This window comes from Pinus tabuliformis, chromosome 9 (genome assembly GCF_031772625.1).
Source record: "Pinus tabuliformis cultivar Carrire ecotype Pingquan chromosome 9, CPIR1, whole genome shotgun sequence".
Lineage (NCBI taxonomy): Eukaryota > Viridiplantae > Streptophyta > Pinopsida > Pinales > Pinaceae > Pinus > Pinus tabuliformis.
Window position 1 is genome coordinate 1,550,148,961 of NC_142307.1, and position 20,127 is coordinate 1,550,169,087.

The following is a 20,127-nucleotide window of genomic DNA, read 5'->3' on the forward strand; positions in this document are numbered from 1 at the left end:
CTTGAGAAAACTCTACTATTTTGTACACTTGCATTTTGCTAATAAAACAAAGACTTTGGGACAATTTTGGTGTTGTTCTCCTGGCACTTTGAGGTGATTTCTTTCCATATTATTGTTATTGTGCTTCAATTTCTTATGCTCTTGAGTTTGTATTAGCTTCTAATGCCATTTGTTTTGGATTGATGTATGTGAAGCTATCTTGCACATACCTTTGAATTGGAGTAGTGTTCTAGGAGTGAAATTGCTAATTGGTTTTTGGTGAAATCTTTAATTTATTTCCTCCATTGTGTTGCTCTAATTCCTTTCGCAAGCTAATATTTGTCTTCAAGTGTGTAGGGAAAATCCATTTGAATTGTGTGTAAGAATCCATTTGGGCGTGAGAGAAGTCTCACATAGATAAACTCACTCTCAGATTCAAGGTTGCTCAAGACCCATCGATTTTCACTTCAAGGCTTTCATCTAAATTAAAGAGAAGCAAGAGAGGAGTTCTCTTTTCCATTATCTACTTGAATCATTTATAAATTTAAATTACATGCCTCTTTTGATTTAGAGCTTTCAAAGATTACATAAGTTATATAAGAGCAATTTTCTAGACTAGACAAGTATGGGGGTTCACTCCCATCACTTGGTTTGGTTTCTTGTATATTAGCATGTATTTTATTTTGATTTCTTTGCATGTTCTCTCCACTAACAATTCCTTTTGTTTTGCAACCTATAGTTGGAGCATTTGGCAACTCATCTTGTGACAAATCTTGAGGAGAAATTTCTTGAAACTTCTAACAAGTTTTTGCAGGACCTCTCACACATTCGAGCATCAATTTCAAGGAGGCTGTGAGCACTTGACGGCAACTGCATAATAGCTTGGCCGTGGCCCCTTTGAGGCTGATTTCTTTCTTGTAATTTTCAGATTTTGAGAAAATTTCGTTGGTTATTCTGGTTTCCAAATTTCATAAGGAGACTCTAGCTTCTAAAGCTCCTACTTTGTAAAAGTTTTTCCTTCATCTTTTGGGCAACCTTCTAAAGACCACCTCCTCATTGTAACATTTAATAAAATTCCATTTTTCTTGTGAGAGCTTGGGGATTTACCCATGGCATCCCTCCTTTTCATTCAGAGAGAGGACTTTTCTTGGGTGGATTGACTTGCATTTCCATTTTCTAGTTTTCTCACTTAGTTCATTTACATGTTCTTTTGGTTTTCTAACTCACATAGCATCCGCATTTAATTTCATTTTCAGCTTGGTTATATTAAGTATTTGTATATTGCAATCTTTTAGATTTCATGCACAATCTTTGAGCAAACAAATACTCTAAGTTTTATGTGGTAAGTTTAACCCATTTACTTAGAATTTTGTTTCTTTGGAATACATTGCCTCATTTTATGCTTACTTGTTGCTTTGATCATGCATCATACATTTTAAGTACTTTATTTTGAAACAACTTGCAATCTAGCAATCATTTTGCTCACTTACAAGCAAACATTTTACTCTTGGCTACATTTCAATTGATACATGCTTCATTGTCAATTTGTGCTTAAGTATATTGTTCATTGGTACATCCTTTGTTAAGCATTTACTTGGAGCAAACTTGCAAGTCTTGGTCATTCATGAAGCTTATGTTTACATGCCATTTACTTTTACAAGCTTGTGAGTAATATTTGAAGTCATTGATGCAATTTTGAGCAATTTATCCATTTACTTTGAGACATTTCTATTGATACTTTCCTTTGCAAGCACTAATAACATACAAGCATTTAGGCATTTAAGTTTTAGATCTTGCATACTTAAAATTTGCCTCCAAGCATAAGCTTGGTTAAATAGAAATAATAGGGCCAAAATTTTCCTTAAAAGTTCTTCCAATTGGTACAGAGTAAGGTAAAGTGTGTGACCCTACAATTATGAAGGTGACTTTGTCCCCTTGTAGGAACGAAGGCACACATGGCTTGTAAGGATTAGGGGAAATGTATTGTTAACGAAGAAAAGTGCTTCCTCAGCCCCTCTGTGAGAATTTCTGAATCTACACATCAGAAATGCTACTGCAATCATTGGTTTATCATCTCCTACTTGTTATTTACATTCAATAAGTTATTTAATTATTTAAACAATGATGAAAACACTATTGCAGACTACACATACAGATCATGAACTGAAATACACTGAGACAATTACACAAGGGACACCGTTATTTTTGGACAATCGTCCCCGGAAAAACCCAATTCGGGAAAATCGGTGCAACATATAGAGGGTTTGTATTATTAAGCAGATTTCTAAATACAACTAGGGTGCCAAATCCGGCTCATCGAACAGAGAATAAACCTGGAAGAAGTAACTCTATCTGGAGATAGATATTTTGGCAAATCCAGCAACTGGATGATCAAACCCCATAGATGACAATGTTGTTCCCAGTGCTGGGCAGCGATGGTTGCTCCAAGCTTTGCGCTGGAACTGTGTCACCCTCCCAGTGAGCCTTCCTTGCTCATAAATTGATATGATGAACTGCTGCTCTCTCTGCCTCACAGAAACCCCAACGCTGCCTCTAAATGTTTGCGTCAGCCCCTCTGGCCTCTGCGTCACCCTCTCTGGAGTTGCGTTGTCTTTCCTAGTGCTGCTCTGCCTCTCTGCTATGTATTCTTGGCCTTGGACTGAAGTCCCTCTGTCGAACTGCCCCTCTCTCACTGCAACTCAGGTCACTAGCTCGATTTTCTCAACAAACCACGCCCAAGAAAAATTGAACTGATTTGATCACTTGATGTATCTCCAACTGACCCTCAAGATTGATGAATCGACGACCGAGATTAAGTCCCTAATCAACGGCTAAAATTAAAACAGACTTGATATTCATCACTTAGAAGTTTCTCACCCCTATTTTTATTAATACCAATCAATATTTTTATTTTCCTAAATTTAGACTTAGGAACCCCATTAAAAATATGAATTATTTTAATAACTCACAATCCGGGTGGAATTTCTCCAAACGATTTCTGGGTCTTGGAGATCTTATGTATTCTAGCCCCTCCACAAAATTTCGGAGCTAGAGCACATCCAATGCTACCCAAAATCAACACCCTCTTCCTTGCAATCACCCCAATCTTTACCCTTTGGTAAGAGGTTGAAAGGATTATCTTTCACTTAGAATAGACATTTAGTTTAAAAATTTACCAAGATAATTGCATCTTACCTTAGCTAAGTGCATATCATTCTAACTCATTTATTTTAGAGCAGTTTCTAATTTACTTACAGATTTATCTCATGTACTTGTTATGGTGAATAACCTCACTATCCATTGAAGTTATCATTTTTGTTGTTGAAGTGTCTCATTTAGCAAGTACAACATTTTCTTTTGCAAATAATGCTTTTTTCATTTAATTTCATTTTGCAAGTCATTGTCTTTTAAATTGCTACTTCACATGCTTATAATCATGAATGATAGTATCTTTATTTAAGCATTTCTTTAAAGTGCAATTTGTATCTTGCAATTGATATCTTTCATCTAACATTGATTTGTTTTGCAAGACTACTTGTCATCTCATTTTGAGTATATATATATATATATATATATATATTTGAGCAAGTCTTTACTAGTTCTTGAAGCAATCATTAAAACACTAGTTTACATGTTTATCTTTTGAATGATGTATTGATTATCACTGAAAATATCTTTAATTTGCTCAATGTATTTATTAAGCTTGCTCATAATTTTGAGGTAGTTCCTCTAACCTTAGGATCTTCTAGAAACTCACATCATTTCATTTAACTTTTCATTAGGGACCACCCCCCTTAGCTTTACCTAGGAAAGATCTTTAATAGAGAGAGTTGGGAATAAGTGACAACCCTATCTCTTAGTTTGCCACCAAGTCACACCTTGTGGGCTTAGGGACATTTCCCACACTAACCTAGGTGTGTGTGCTAGGCTGTATCAACACATCTCATTTACAAGTAGAGGGAGGAGTGGCTGAAGGGAAAGACAAAGATGTGGGATGTGTTTCTTGATGATATGGGTTTGAACAACAATCTTGAGTTGGCATTGGCCAACATGGATATTAATGAACCAATGCTAGAGCCAATCACTTTTGATGATGATGATCCTCTTGAGGGGTCATCCTCCACACCCAAATGCATAGGTTGGTGGGGAGAGGATGATGGAGGGGGGAGTAGTGGTGGTAGTGATGTTGATTTTAATGTTGATGACATGGGGGACTATTGACAATCATGAGATGAGATTCTTCCATCATGATCTGCATTTCTAATGTCTACCCTATATTGTATTTTCCATTATCATTTTCATCTATAGTAGTAGTGACTCATGAATAAATATCTATGTAATACATTTTGATTTTGATGACTTGATGAGAAAACTGTAGTTTATTTTTTTAATTTCTTGTGTGTTTGTCCATTTATCACCATTGATGTAGTACTAGTTGTATGTATGATTGAATTTGTATCATTATCATGTAAATGCTTTAGTTTTTAAATTGAATCTTTGTCTATATTTCATTTTTTGTATGTATTTAGCTAATTTGCTATATTTTTAATTTATATCTATATATATATATATATATATATATATGTCCTCTGTGTCCTATTCCAGGGGTCGTTGTGTCACATGTTAGATACTCATATTCTTGTGTCACATGTCAGATACTCATATTCTTGTGTCACATGTCAAATACTCATATTTCTGTGTCCTCCGTGTCCCGTGTCAAGTTTTTTCCCCAAGGAAAAATCGTAATTTTATTAATCAAAACAAAATTACATGTTGCAGATGCTTAAAAGCATTCCATCATCTAGTCAATGACTGATGATCATAAGTTCATACAAAAAACAACTAAAATACAGATGAAGAGAAAAGTTAAGCTTTTCTCCATTTCTTTTTCTCAACCTTGCACCATTCACCTTGAGATGGTGTGGAAGAGACAAGAGTGAGCTGATTTCCTACTTCTAGTCTTGCAGTGCCCTTGTCTGAATTTGAGTTGTCTGATGTATGTTAACGTTTATTTCCGTTGGTATCCTTTACTTTTGGTATCATTGCTGGCTGAATTGAGGTGTTTTGTAATTCAAATGGATCTTGTGAGGCTTTCCCCTGTGCTTCTGATTCATTTGATGTCTGGTTGTTCTCATTAGGTATGGGTTCTGCCCCTGCTTCGTCCTCTTCCTCATCAGGCTCATTTGGGGGGAATTTCCATCCTTTGGGTTGTTTTCCAACCTTCTTCTTTCTTCGGGTGTCTTTCTTGGCTTCAAGGCACGTGTTTTGTAGGTGTCCTATTTGCCGGCAAATTCTGCATCTGAAAGCTATGTTCTCATAATCTAAGAGTTGTGTCCAATTCCGCTGGTTGTGAATCAATTGTATGCGATCTGGTAAGCCTTTGCTAAGATCTACTTCCACACAAATTCGTGCGAAAGTATAGATTCTTTCCTCCAATCTTTGTGTATATGTTTTGATGTATCGCCCTATGATATTCCCAATACCTTCTAGGACTTGATTGTGCCAGAAATGTAGAGGGAGATTATGCAGCCTAACCCATACCAACATTCTGGATACTATCATGGTATTTGCATCAAATTCTGGAAACCATGGGGTAATGAAGAGGCCCGTCGATCCCCAGAACCATGGTCCTTCCTGAAGAATAAAGTCTCTTGCTGCCGATGATGGGAATTTTACAATGAAAAACCCTTTGGAGCAGAGATGTATTTCACAGTGTAATGTCCAATTTGTGAAAATCCAATGAAAGAGCTCCACTAGTTTTGGCCAGAAACTGTTGAATCAACATATAATGGCTTGTGATTCATATGTAGAACAATGATCATCTGTTTTTGGAGTGTCTATGTTCAGTTTTGGAATGTAATTTAGTTGCTCCACTATGTAAGGGCTGGGGGAGGTGCATGCTTGATCTGAAGGTGTTGTAGCTGCATTTTTGCCTTGTAGAATGTTCTTGTAGGAGAGTCCTCCATTTATGTGTTCCTGTTTTGATTTCGTGCCTTTAGCTATAGTCCAATGTTACTTGGGAGCGGGAGCGAAAGCGGGGAGCGGGAGCGAAAACATGAGCGGGAGCGACATTTTGAAAAGCTCCCGGTTTGGGAGCGAATCCCGGAGAAATTTTTTTAAAAATATTATATTTTGATACATATATGTCAACAAAAACATGTAGAATGATGAATTAGATATAAAAAACATAAAAAAACATAGATTGATCATTGAACCATATAACATCAATCATCTAGAAGTTATAATTTTCATCAACCATGTCCACAAGTTAGTAACATACATATTACAACATATTGAGTCTCATGAATCACGATTCATCAATCGTAAGTTTCAACTTCAAGCTTTCAAAATTGAAAATTCAATATATAACATTTATCATCATTGATCACCAAAGTTGTACTTGTAAGCTAAGTTTAACCATTACAAGAAATAATATCTAACTGTTAACATGAAATAAAATGTTATAAAATGAATTATGAAATGAAATGAAACAACTTTCACAAAGCATCATATTCATAATTCAAAGTCATTACCAATGAGTTATAATTGCCAACTTCAAACTTTCATTGTCATAGTCATATATTGTTTACAAAAAATATCATTATGATATGAAAGAGTCAAGAGTCAACAATCAAGACTCAACAGTTATGAAAACTAATAGAAACTAGAAAAGACAAGTAAACTGTAAATCTATTATCTACTACTACATGTGGCCCTTGCCACAAGAAGTGTCTAATGTATGAGCAGGTTGTGGTGGTCTTCTAGGAGTCTCCCGCACAGACCGACGACCAAAACTAGAAGGCACATGCCCTCCACATGAGGGTGTAGATGGAGGTGGCGACAGCAAAGGAACGAGACTTGGAACTCGAGCACTGCTACTGGATGGTGGAGGTGGCATGGCTGCTGCTTCATCTTCCTCTCTTATAAGTTCCTCTTCCAGTTCTTCAAGATGTATAGTGTCATCCTCCAAATTGTCATCCTCTGGGTGGTTGTCCCAAATTTTATATGTTGGATCCTCATAAGCCCGATCACAGTAATGACTCAACAACCTCAAGTTGTAGTGCACATAAACCAAGCTTTCTGCCTGGTTTTCATTGAGTTTGTTTATTTTTATATTATGTATGAAGCTGTAGGTGCTCCAACACCTCTTTGCAGAAGAAGTATTTACAACCTGTGAGAGAACTTTTTTTGCCAATTTTGGCAAAAGTCCATGGCCGCCATATGATTCCCACCATGTGAGAGCATCAAATCTGTCTCTGTCTTCCATTGCATGGAAGGTACCAAGCAAACCAGTGCCACTGAAGTATCTGCCTATTTCAAGATGCACATTAGCACATTCCTCCCTGTCAGGTATCAACTTTTCTAATGCTTCCAAATATCCTTTAGATACCTCTTTATCTATATGGGGTTTGGTCCTAACCCCACCCCCTGGTGCAGGTTGGCCCAACCAAGATGTAGAGTAGTATTTTGGCGTAAGGATATACGCCGAGCAATGTAGTGGAACATTAAGTTTATCCCACCGTACACACACAATCGTGAATCAGTTTGTACAAGTTGGGATCATTGTTATGAACAATATCTTTTATTTTCCCCAACATGGTATCCATCTGCTCATACACCTCGCTAATCACTGGTTTATCTGTATCTGCAAACCGAATCATGTGATAAATGGGCCTGGTGAAATCCAATACTTGCCTCACACGTGCCCAAAACATACCATCAAGAGCGGCCTCCTCCACCAGTTCAAAACCTTGCCTGTCAGCTGCATTTGTAGCCCTTCCCTTTAATACTTGCCAATGTGGACGTGATACCATGCTAGCCAATGGCTATCTTACCTTCAAAAGGCACCTGAAGGTGAGGTAATAGCTACCAAATCTAGTCCTCGCAATCTTCAACAACTCCAATCTTGAGTGACTGTGGAAAAGGCCATGGGTATTGCTATGATTTGTAATAAATTTTATCATTTGTTTGCCTTTTTTGTACAAATCACCAATCCATTTGTAATGTTCGTTTTTGTTCTTAACAATATCATGCATCAAAAGGTTCATTGTGTGAACCAAACACCCAGACCAAAATATGTTGGGGTATTTATCCTCAATAATTGCTCCTGTTGCCTTACAATTAGGAGCATTATCAGTGATGACTTGGATGACATTGTATGGCCCAATACGGTCAATTGTTTCAAGTAATGGTTCTGCAATGTTGATGGCGGTCTTGAACTTGTCTGAGTAATCATATGCTAAAAGAAAGATGGCACCACTAACAGACACAACAAGAACACTTATCAATGGCTTGCCTTTTCCATTTGTCCATCCATCAGATACAATGGACACCCCATGGTCAGTGCAAGAACTTGTCATTCTATTCAAAGAATGTGATATTTTTGCTTTTTCATGATCAAGTCCAACGGTTCTTGCCTTGTCATACCTAGGGCTCTTGTATCCTTTAGGGCCATCATTTATGGCAGAAACCATTTCGTGCCAATAAGGTGAGCGAAGAACATTGAATGGTATCCCACATGCATAGAGAAACCTGTAAACTTTTGAATCCACATCATTCCTACACCCTTCATCAAGGAAATCTGATATGGTTCTACGCCTTAAACCCGGTGACCCTGTGCCTCCGTATCCACTGCCTTGGGAGGATGCTGAAGGAGTTCTTTGTGCACGTGATTGTGAGCTTGGTTCAAAGAAACCCTTTGATTTTTTAGATTTGTATTGGGCTTCCTCCTCTTCCCTTATGTATTTGGTTCTATCTACTGTTGACACACCTGTACAAGTTTTGATTCCTATTTGTTTATCTCCATCCCATGGCATTTTCCCGCAGAGGTGTTTTCTAGCATGGGTGTATGAACATGTGTAATTATTGTTGCAATGGGGGCAATGAAATTTAGTGGTTCCACCCCCTTTCCCTGCTTCAGGCATGTTAACATATTTCCACAATGGGGTTTGGTCTTGTTTAGTTTTGACCTGAATCATGTTCACTCTCCTCCAGCTCCTCCTCACCGGGGTTTTCATCAAATCCACTTTGTCCCCCTTCTTCATCCCCTTCGTCATTTCCAACCCTCCTTTTTCAACTCTCCAGCACCATAATAACCAAAAAAGGAACCAAGAAGAAGAAAATGCCAAGAAATATAACCATGATGTTTGAAATTTGAAGTTTTGAATCTGCAAAATTTAATAAAATGGAATGGGAATGGGAATGGGAAATCGAAACAGAGAAATTTATTTATTTATTTAGAAATTAGGAATAATTTAATAAACATAAAAAAAAAATTGCTAAACATTCTATTCAATATTGTAGAGCGGTGAACCTACCTCAAATGCATCCAATCTCCCCTTGCTCCTTGCTCCTTGCTCTCTCCTTGGCACTTTGCTCTCTCTCAGTCTCACTCTCTCCTTGCTCCTTAGTCCTCACTCTCACCCTCTCAATCTCCCTCTCTCAATCTCAAATTCTCAAATGAGCTCTCACTCTAACTCTCACAATCACAATGAAACCCTTTAACCCCTCCCTCCCTCAATTTATAAAAAAAATCGATTTTTTTACCGGCTTATATTTTTATTTATTTATTTTTTTAAATTTTCTGCCGAATTCTCTCATGCCCGTCGGTCCCATCGCTCCGGGAGCGAATTTTATATCCTGGGAGCGGTCAGGAGCGATCGCTCCCTGACCTCCTGGGTTATAAAATTCGCTCCCGGAGCAACGGGAGCGACGCTCCCTCATTCGCTCCCGAAACTGGCAGGGAGCGCAAATTTTTTTAACGGGAGCGCGCTCTCGACCCGCTCCTGAGTCGCTCCCGCCCGGAGCGCTGATTGGGAGCGAAATCGGGGGGGGGGGGTGCTCCCTCACAACACTGAGTTGTACTGCTTCCAAAGCCTCCTCCAACAACTTTTGTTTTACTGGAAACCGCAGCTCCACCTCTCAGATGCAGATTGAGGGTTAAGGAGGACACTGATATGATGTTGTATTACTGCAAAAACCGATTATCCTGCATAGATCTGCCTCCACAGATCAGATGTTGAAGATGCACAGGATATCCAAATTTTTGCATGATGATTTGCTTCATTTGCATCACCCTGTCTGTAGTGTGCACCCAAAATCTAATCAAGACTTCTCGGCAGGGGTTTTAAAAAAAAATTGAAAGCGGATTGGTTTTACCTGATGCAGGGAGTCAATGTCCTATTTGATGTCGAAAAGCAATTATGTTTCTAGAGGTCCGGATTGCAGTGAGATCAATTTTGAAGGTTTGCTGATGAGATTTGAAGCAGGAGCCGCCCAAACTATGCCAACTCGATGCAGGTTTTCCAGATCTAGCTTAAGACAGCGAGATCTAGTGAGGAATGTTAGAGACAGAGGGCGATTGGCATCATAGATCTCTGAAACTATTAGATCTGAGCATGGAGGAGCCTGATCTAGTTTTTGTTTCTCAAGCTCTGGGCACAATGCAGATTTGTTCGATACGAGTGCCAAACCACCACTACGATGTCAAGATGCGAGGATATTTGCGGATCTGGCCGGATCACAGGTTTTTCTAACTTCTGGAGATCCAGATCTGTCGGTGCTTTTTTGAATCTATAGAAAGGACTGTGATTCAGAGAGGAAAGGGACCTTCCGGGTCCATGCAAAAACCGAGCAGGTACTGAGATCTCGAGCCTTGGGTAATAGAATAAACGCACAGGGATCTGTCCGATCAAGATCGCTGTGGCGAATGCATTCCTATTGTAATTGCAGAGAGATCCCGGGGAGCAACACAGTTGTGTCGCATGGAAATCGTCTGGGAAAACCCTCGTTGTAGCCATCGTCCTCCTCTCCAATAGAATACATTCTCTGATGATCAATTGTATCATCTTATGATATCTAAGTTATTTCCGTCTCGTGTTAAGTTATTTAGGCTATATCTTGCTGTTTGTAAGTTTTTATTGCAGGTTTTACACAAAAATCAATGGGAAAACAAAGAATTAACTCCACCTCATTCTTTGAATCTATATATAGCACTAGTCTTTATTGGGTTGTTTGAGGTATTATTTGGGAATCCTCCCTTGGCCTTTCAAGAGGAAATTGGGTCTAAAGAGTGGGGGTTTGGGCTGAGGTGACAGTGGGGCCCTACCCTGTGTGTGCCAATCAGAGGAGGTTGCAAGTACCTTAACAATCCTGCCATTTTGATTGGTAACACGTACAATATTATTGTTATCTACTAGAATCACAACTTTAATTCTAGTTATTTCATTTAAACATTCAATGGTGGTAAAGTTACCTTTCCTTTGGGACTTTCTGTGTGCCCTTTCTTTGCCAATTGCATATAACAATTGGGAGTTTATGAACATGCTTGTGGGCCAATTGGGTAAAATTCCTCTTCTTTGGGAGTTTATGTACACTATTTGGACATCACAAAAGGCATCTTGAGCAATACTCTAATATTAGCTCTGTCAGGCAACATAGACTTTAGATCATGCAACCAGTGAACAATAGGAATTTCATTACACTATTCTTCATGTTAGAAGTGCTGATGGTTGATTGCATTGCTGGTTTTGTGCTTCTCCCTCGGTGTTCATTGAACATTTGCACATTTGGTTCTTTTGGGTTCATTGTTACCTATTTCGATTTTCACCTAGTACTGTAGCTCTTTTCTGTTCTTACAGAGATGCCTTCTCACTCTCATCGCTTACTCATTGATGTAGTTTTTATAGTCCCATTAGCAATTTGTGGATGCCAATGGACTTCGATATGATAATAATAAGAATTGACATTTACATGCCATGATCTGCATTGAGTCTTCAATCCCTATCTAATAGTAAATACAGAAGATTTTGCATTAAGGTGGGTTTGTCCTTTATACATAATATGATGACAAACTGTCATCCACTGGTTAAAGAACAAGCTACAAACCAAAACTTGGAACCTTAATCAACCCTTGGTTGTGGGAAATGTTGATGCAAGAAGCATCCAAGGTAATATTGCCAATGAATACTAATAAACCTGGATAAAAGATAATTCCAAAAGGGTAAACAAAAATTCTTTTCCCTAACCTGCTCCTGATGCTTGTTCTGTCAATCATGAAAATCTATCTTGAGTCCTGACTAAAGCTGTAGAGAAATCACAAGTGGTTCAAGGCTAACTTCTTGTCTAGAAAGTGAAAGCCCAGATATATAGATCTTCCTCAAGCTGAAAGTCGTTAATCTAGATATCTAGCCTAAATCTTGGTAGGGCGTGCAACTTACCAAGTACAGCTTAATCTGGCACAAAGAAGGTGGCAAGAATCTGGCTCTAAGGAAATACACAGAATGTTAGGTAAACTTTGAAAAACTATTTGACATCCAACAATTAAGAGTAAACACGACCACATGTAGAGCATTTAATTACTTATTTCCTTGATGGAATTTGACCAGTTTGTGTCATGTGATCAATGCCACTGCCTATATAAGAAGATAATGTGATGGAATAAATCAGAATCTCCTAAGCTGTGATGGGCTATCCTATTAAATGACTCAATCTAAAGGAGTATTTGATTTTGTTTTGTGACATTTTGTATCTTTGTAAATAGCATATTTTAAGAAAAAGACATACCATTTTAAGGAAAAGATTCAATATGAGTGATCTCCACAATATTAGTTGATAATACAATTGTGGGATTATTACTGAATTGAAAACTAATCGATCATAAATATGCCTACTACTATTACCACTAACTTTTTAACAAGCTCATAGCAACTCAAGATTTAAACAATTTTAATATGGGAGTAACATTCAAAATGTTCTTGCAGTGGCTTTTGTGTACATCTCAAACCATCCAAACTGCTAATATGCATCTAATTTTAGTTTGTGAACATCACTTTACACTTAGCTGATTCACATAACTAATATCTCCAGGTCAGGTTAGTTTGAAAGCAAATAGAACTCTTTCAATCTTTCCACAGCCAATAGGCATGTTTGTGGAACAAATAAAAAAAGCATCACATATTGAGAATTCTGAGGATTGCTATCAAAACCTAAATGGCCATCCTAAGTTTCCAAGTCTAACACTTTGTGACATTTGGTCATAAAGTTTTCATGGTGAATAGTAATTGTGTGGTACAGTCTCTGTGTGCAGAAATCTGATCTGCTTGGGCTTTTTGTACGATTGAAGAAGAAGAGAAGAGCATACAACACTGACTGAAGATGCAGCCATGCATGCACCTGCAAGCCAAGGTGGAAGACGAATGCCAGTAAAAGGAAACAGTATACCTGCAGCTACAGGAATTCCCAGAACATTGTAGCCTAAGGCCCAAACATAGTTAAGATGGATGCGAGCAAGAGTTTTCTTTGATAAGTCTATTGCAGTGATCACATCTTCGAGATTGCTTTTCATAAGAACAATATCTGCAGCTTCAAGGGCAACATCTGTGCCTGCACCAATTGCCATGCCCACATCTGCTGCCACAAGAGCTGGAGAGTCATTTATGCCATCTCCTACCATCGCCACTGTCATGCCTTTTATCTATATCCAAAATTCAAACCAAAACTATCAATAACGTAGTTTAAACTATACTTCATTTAAGCTATAACACTGGTATTTGCCATTTTCTGAGAATAAAATAAAAGTACATTTCCCATAGTAAACATGCACATGCTTTCTTTTCACTCTAACCAGGCATCAAAATTGGATGGTGGGGCCTTCCTTGTGAAGAGACATTTTAATGCGACCCAGTCATTTGTAAGATTGAAAGGGACCCTTTTATGACAGGAAAATTGTAAAATGAATTTTATTTGAAAGATAATATATTTACAGCCTTTTTATGACAGAGAATGACCCTTGAAAGACACTGAAATCTTCCAATTTAATATGTGATAATTTTCCATAACCCTTTAACATGTTTTTTAGGACAAACATTTTCTCGTACCATAAGCGCTTACATTTTACACCTTTTTAAATTGTTTCTTAATATGTACTGTTCTAGTTGAATATTTAAGGCAGTTGTTTTCTGATTTAGGTCATTGAGATATACAACTGAAAACTTTTTGGCACTTTCTAGAGAACATGGTAAACGAATATATTTTTCTACCATTATTCAAAATCACCCAATTTAGTTTGTCAATAGGATATGCCTGTAAACTGTCTGGCATTTATTGGACGAAATTCAGGAAGCATAATTGTAGAAGTTATGCTTCCATGCACCTTATAGGTGATATGATCTTGTATTAGTTCTGTCAGGTTTAACAGATGACTACTGCTCATAATTTTTCTAATATTTATGAGGAAACTTTCATGATCAATATTTGCAATACATGGTTAGAAAGGTTATGTTTTCTAATTAGGGCAAGGCATATTTATGTGAACATCAATTGGAGATGAAAATATGGCAAGAGTTGTAAAACAGTACCTGCAGTTCTTTGACTCTTTCAGCTTTTCTTAAAGGTCCAGTTTCCGCAAAAACCATCTCAATTCCAACCTCTTTTGCAATTGTGTTGGCTGTACCCCAGTTATCTCCTGTTACCATAATGCTAGCAATACCCATAGATTTAAGAATGGAGACAACAGTTTCAGCTTCTGGTTTCACTGGATCTGCCACAGAAAATGCACCTTCAATTTTCTTGTCTATAGCCACTAAAACACATGTCCTTGCAAGCTGTTCAGTCTCCTGTAAGTGCTCTTCCACCTCTGGGGTCAAATTTATATCTGAATCAAGCATTAATATTCTGTTTCCCACCAGTATTTCCTTATTAAGAACAGTGCCTCGTACACCTTGCCCTGGCAGAGCTTGAAATTCTGTTGCTTCTAAAAGAAATCCTTGGTCTGACCCATATTTGCCTCTAAGTTTTCGGGTATACTCCACTACTGCCTTTGCAAGAGGGTGTTCACTATTAGCCTGCATTATAGTATGTTGGTGAAAATTTGCGGGGTCTTTGTTGTACTACAAAACTTTACTACCTTTCTTTGATCATAAAATTAATGGATTGCATGAAAATTGGAATAAAGCACCATATCTAGCAGCTTAAAACGTTTTAGGCTACTCTCCAGGCTTGCCAAGGAATTTCACTGGCTAGTGATCCAAAAATCTGGACGTTATATGTAAGCCTTTGGCCCCTCCCAAAAAAATTGCAAGCAAGCTCAAATCATAGAACACATACAACTGCACTTTGAGAATAGTCAAGGGTTACCTCAGCAGCAGTTGCCACATCACACAACTCTTGCAGAGATATGCTTGTAAAGAGCTTGATCCCTACTACCATGGGTTTTCCGATGGTAAGGGTGCCAGTTTTGTCAAAAACAACACACTTAACCTGCATTAACATACATTCCAAATGTCAATGTCATACATAGTATTGGATAATTTTATGCACTGTTTCATGTTAGACGTCTGATCTGGTTTTGCTAAATCTTGGCCTGTCAGATTGCTGAATTCAAGGTTAAAATATGTAATATGAAGCAGTATTGTCCACCCTTGGATAGCCTAGCAGGTTAGTTATTCTACTTGTAAGATCACATAATTACAGTTACGTCGAGGCCATGCTTCTTAAAGGAAGCAGATCTTGTCACTGTCGACACCTGCAGCTAGACCCTATTGTGCATGGCTTGGCTTAAAAATATGTACAGCCACAAAATCAGCAGTTTTAAAGAAGACTAAGCTTCAAATTTTATTAGCAGGGAAAAAACTGGAATGAACAAGCTTGGGAAGCTCTCTCCACAAAAATTGGAGCTATTGAAGATGAATTTCAGAATGCAGCCAAAGTGGGGTACCTTCTTCCAGAGTTCCCTACATATTGAATATCAGGACCCAAACTTTTGCAAAGTACATGGAAAGCAGAACAAACAAGAAACATTACCAATTCTTCCATATATCTATGCTCTTAAAATGCCAAATGGTTAGCTCAACCAGTTGTCGCCAATGTTTGTACGGTATTTGGCTGGTTCCATTCTGGCAAGGGCGTGGTTCTTATCCCCCTGGGTTAGGTGCACTAACCTATGCTGATGGGCTTAGTAAGGATGCCACTCATAAATGTGGGGACACATCCCTTGGGTGAAGTTTTCCTTGCAAAAAAATTATATATGCTCCTAAATGTCAGAAGAAATAAAAAGTACCCTCCTTTCTAAGGTAGTGCTTTTGAAGGAGAAGAACATCCTTGAAAATCACTGATGGACCATTTGGAAGGTAGATGTTGACTGCAAGATCAGTAACTACTAACAATGCTTTTCTTCAAAAAATAATGGAAATTTAATCAATCAATCAGATAAAAACATTTTACGTATTGTTCCCTTCTATTGCCGAGTAAAATTTTTCCACAGCATTTTTATTCAAGGGAAAAATATTCACAACCTTTTATGATAAGAAAAATGGCTTTTGAAGGGGGACAAAAGGTGAACTTCTATCCTGTGTGATGGACAATTGCATTAATAATCCAAACAGACAAACAACACAAAGCTCTCAAATAAATTGAAATCAAATACCTTATGAGCACTTTCTAAAGCATTGCCGCCCTTGATCAATACACCTTGGGAAGCACCTTTCCCCGTGGCAACCATTACTGCAGTTGGAGTTGCAAGTCCCAGAGCACAGGGACAAGCAATGACAAGCACTGATATTCCAAACTGCAGTGCCAACTCAAATCCATCCATCGATGTTGGGATCCATGTTTGAGGAAAGATCCCAACTTCCCCAGAAACGAACCAACCAAGCCAGGTTATAATAGCAGCTGCAACCACCTGAGTGCCACTTTTATCATCAGAAGTCTAATTTCCCTCCAAATTTTCTTGGAATAAGTAAACTGTTTGTCAAGATAATATACTTACGAAGGGAACAAAGAACCTGGAAATCCTGTCAGCAAGTTTCTGCACAGGTGCTCTAGCCATCTGGGCAGCCTCTACAAGCTGTACAATTTGAGACAATGCAGTTTCTGAACCCACATGTGTGACTTTAACAAGCAAAAATCCATTCTCATTCATTGTTCCGCCTATGACCTTATCCCCAGACCTCTTTGCAACAGGCCTGGCCTCACCTGTGATCATGCTCTCATTAACATGGCTCTGACCTCTTATCACAATCCCATCTGTTGGAACCTTAGCACCTGGAACAACCCTAATAATGTCATTACGCTGGATAAGTTGACTGCTTATCTCCATCTCTGAGGTCACATTCCCATCATCATCTAAAGTTAACAGCATTGCAGTATCAGGTGCAAGGTCCATCAATTTTGCAATAGCATCGGAGGTCTTTCCCTTTGCAAGAGCTTCCAAATATTTCCCCAAAAGAATAAAGGAGATTAGTAGTGCACTGGTTTCAAAGAAGTCCTGCCCCTTGAAAGCATCAGAAGTGAGTAATTTTAAAAGAGTATAGACTGAATAGAAATAAGCAGCATTGGTGCCCAAGGCAATCAGCACATCCATGTTTGCTGAGCCTCTGTGTAATGCATGATATGCACCAACATAAAACCTGCGACCTATGATAAACTGCACGGGAGTACAGAGAACCCATCTTAGGATGTTACCAAGGGTCAGCTTGTTAAACAATTTTAGGTCCTCCCATGGAGATATCATTGGAAAAACCATTGATAAAAAGAAGACAGGAACTGAGAAAACACAGCTCCAAAGAAAGTATTTCTTGTAACATTTAATTTCATCTTGTCTGTCACAATCTCTTCTTCCTGGAGGACTGCATAGGCGTGCTCTGTAATAATTTGGTTCTGGGCCTGTCTGTTGAATGCACTGGATTATTGACCTTGGGCCTGTTAGATCTGGGTCATATGATACACTCACATTGTCTGAATTTGAATCCATTTCAACAGAGTTCACACCAGCTAAGGACTGTAGAGAAATCTCAATCAGCTTTGCTTCTTTGCTGGAACTTACTCCTTCCAATCTTAAATGCACTTTATTGGTCTCATCTCCTGCATTGATTAGGTCAGCCTCAAACCCTGCATCTCTAACTGCTTGAATTATTTGAGCAATATTGCCCTGCTTGGGATCATAGTGCACCTTTGCTTCTTCTAGGGCAAGAGCAACCACTGCTTTCTTGACTCCTCGGATTTTCCCAAGTGCAGTTTCAATAGATTCTGAGCAACTTGTGCAAGTCATTCCCCTGATTCTTATACGGCATACTGCCATGATACTATCCTCTGTGCCATCCTCAGTTAGTTTTGCCTCAAACCCTGCATCTTCTATTGCTTCTTTAATGGAATTTTTCTGCATAACATTCAAACTAAACAATTACACCATATAGGAGTACAACCTTTTCTATGCAAATTTAAGACTCAAGGGAATGGGATAGTGACAGGGCTATTTAGCAGGATTGGGCATTGAATCATATACCATTGAACTGCTGTCTTGATCTTACTTCCTACAGATGGCAACATCTTACTTCCTACACATGGCAATTGCGCAGATGCAGGATGAACTATGAAACAATATAAGACTGCTGTCCCTATACATGATTCTGTGAAAATGGCAGAGGGAAATCTGTTGTGGTCCTAGTTCCTTACTAGATCTTGATTCTATATTACTACAAAATTAGAATGAATAGACCATTGACTTTGGCAATATGGGTGTTGTAGTCTTCTGACAGTAAAAAATAAGGAATATTTATTTGCACAGGTAAATTATTGTCTGCTAGGTTGAGAAGGAAAATCAGTCTTACATCAATGAAGGCTGGCCTGTAGAATACTAAAACTTTGTTTTGAATAAGAGCCACAGTTGCATCTTTAATCCCGGGAAGGCCTTTGAGAGCTTTTTCTATGGCTCCTGCACAAGAAGCACATTCCATACCTCTCACCTCGAATGCCGCCTTCCTCACATCCAAAGCATCTATGTCTGCTCGTGAAGCCCAAGAAGCACAGCTTGGCACACACATGGATGAGGACGATAAAAAAGGAGTTTTCAGGTCATCCTTGCGTTCTGCCTTCGATTTCTCCCTCTCCAGCATTGTGATATCTATTACTCGACTTAACATTTTCGATTCCTTCCTTCCTTCTATTTTACAAAAAAGAAAAAAAAGCCTCATATATCCCACATATACAGGCAACAATGTCAATCCAAAAAACACGTAGACAAAACTGGAAACTTCTCTGGACTGTCAAATTTAAAATTAATGATATTATTCATCTTACAGTTAGACCCACAAAAGCAGAGATAACTGGGAATTCTTAACTTACCTATACCCAGTCCAACAGTCTTGCAATTCAGATAACTGATTTGAGTTTCCAAGCTGCTGTGATTTTATCTTCAGCTATTCAACCAAGGCTGTATTATAGTTGGATCTCAGCAACCAAGCTTCCTAAAAAAACAAAGTAGCATACGTCTTGTCGAGCATTTCGTTCCAAATTTACGACGCTTGCTGTACTCTACCATCACTATACAACAGTTGATCCACTGATCATCTGTACCATGCTCTGTCTTGGAATGAATGAATGGATATATATATATATATATATATAATTCCTTTAATTCTAGACGAATTGGAGAATTTTTGTGGTGTATAATCTATGCCAGTGTCTTGGTGGGCGTGAGAATGTCAGAAGATGCTTTGAAGCTGTCCTGGCTTCTCGCGCAAACCAACAAAACAGCATAAATATATTGTTGCTTTATGATTCAGAAAATTTCCGGGATAATAAAACTTGTCCCTGTGGAAATTTAAAGCTCTCCTCCACTAACAGCAGCATCACCAGTCAATCACATCAGGAATCTCCTCGGCCTCTGGATCCTGACACGTTTGTGATGGATAAGATCATGCTTAATACAGCGAGGTATTATATTCGCGATTCAGTTTTTCTTGGAACTGGACTCTGGCTCACTGCCACCTCTGATCAGTTTTCGAAATTGTAACAAAATAATGTCGCTAGAAATTGCAATGTAATTCAGGGGTGTGTTCCAAGTGTTTTTAGCTCTTCGAATTAATTAAGAATGTCAAAATTGCAATGGGAGTATAGGATTGCTTAGATTGAAATTTATTGAATGGCAAAACTTCAAAAATGTCAAAATCATAATATGAACCACTTAGATTACAATTTCTTAGTTATCAGAGGTCTTCGAATCAAAATTGTAATCGGAGTAAAGGATGGATTAGATTGCAATTTTTCTTCTTATAATTTTTTAATAATATTTTATTTTGAGATGTGATGTTTTCAGAGATATCAGGGACAGTTATGGTAATATGTTAATATAAGTTTTTTAGCATTGTCTTT

General features: G+C 38.2%; 1 protein-coding gene across 2 annotated transcripts; it reads right to left on the reverse strand.

The window, feature by feature from the left end:
• Nucleotides 1-12,694: 12,694 nt before the first annotated feature.
• Nucleotides 12,695-19,824, reverse strand: LOC149154513 (copper-transporting ATPase HMA4-like). 2 transcript variants are annotated; one of them, XM_089439697.1, is made up of 7 exons: nt 19,099-19,824; nt 18,585-18,916; nt 16,745-18,133; nt 16,403-16,657; nt 15,115-15,237; nt 14,337-14,822; nt 12,695-13,453 (listed from the first exon to the last, which is right to left on the reverse strand). In XM_089439697.1, the coding sequence occupies exons 2-7, from the start codon at nt 18,894-18,896 to the stop codon at nt 13,025-13,027; spliced, it is 2,994 nt and encodes a 997-aa protein (XP_089295823.1). In that variant the 5' UTR covers nt 18,897-18,916; nt 19,099-19,824; the 3' UTR covers nt 12,695-13,024. The 2 variants fall into 2 exon arrangements, with proteins under 2 accessions (XP_089295823.1, XP_089295824.1); XM_089439698.1 differs by lacking the exon at nt 18,585-18,916 and having other exon boundaries at nt 19,099-19,821.
• Between the last annotated feature and the right edge of the window lie 303 nt (nt 19,825-20,127).

Excerpts from the sequence above, each read along its gene's own strand:
- LOC149154513 (XM_089439697.1), bottom strand. The coding sequence starts at position 18,896 with ATGTTAAGTCGAGTAATAGATATCACAATGCTGGAGAGGGAGAAATCG. Across the intron at positions 15,238-16,402 it reads CTTTAGAAAGTGCTCATAAG|GTTAAGTGTGTTGTTTTTGA; the intron begins GTATTTGATTTC and ends ATGTTAATGCAG. Across the intron at positions 13,454-14,336 it reads AAAGAGTCAAAGAACTGCAG|ATAAAAGGCATGACAGTGGC; the intron begins GTACTGTTTTAC and ends TTTTGGATATAG.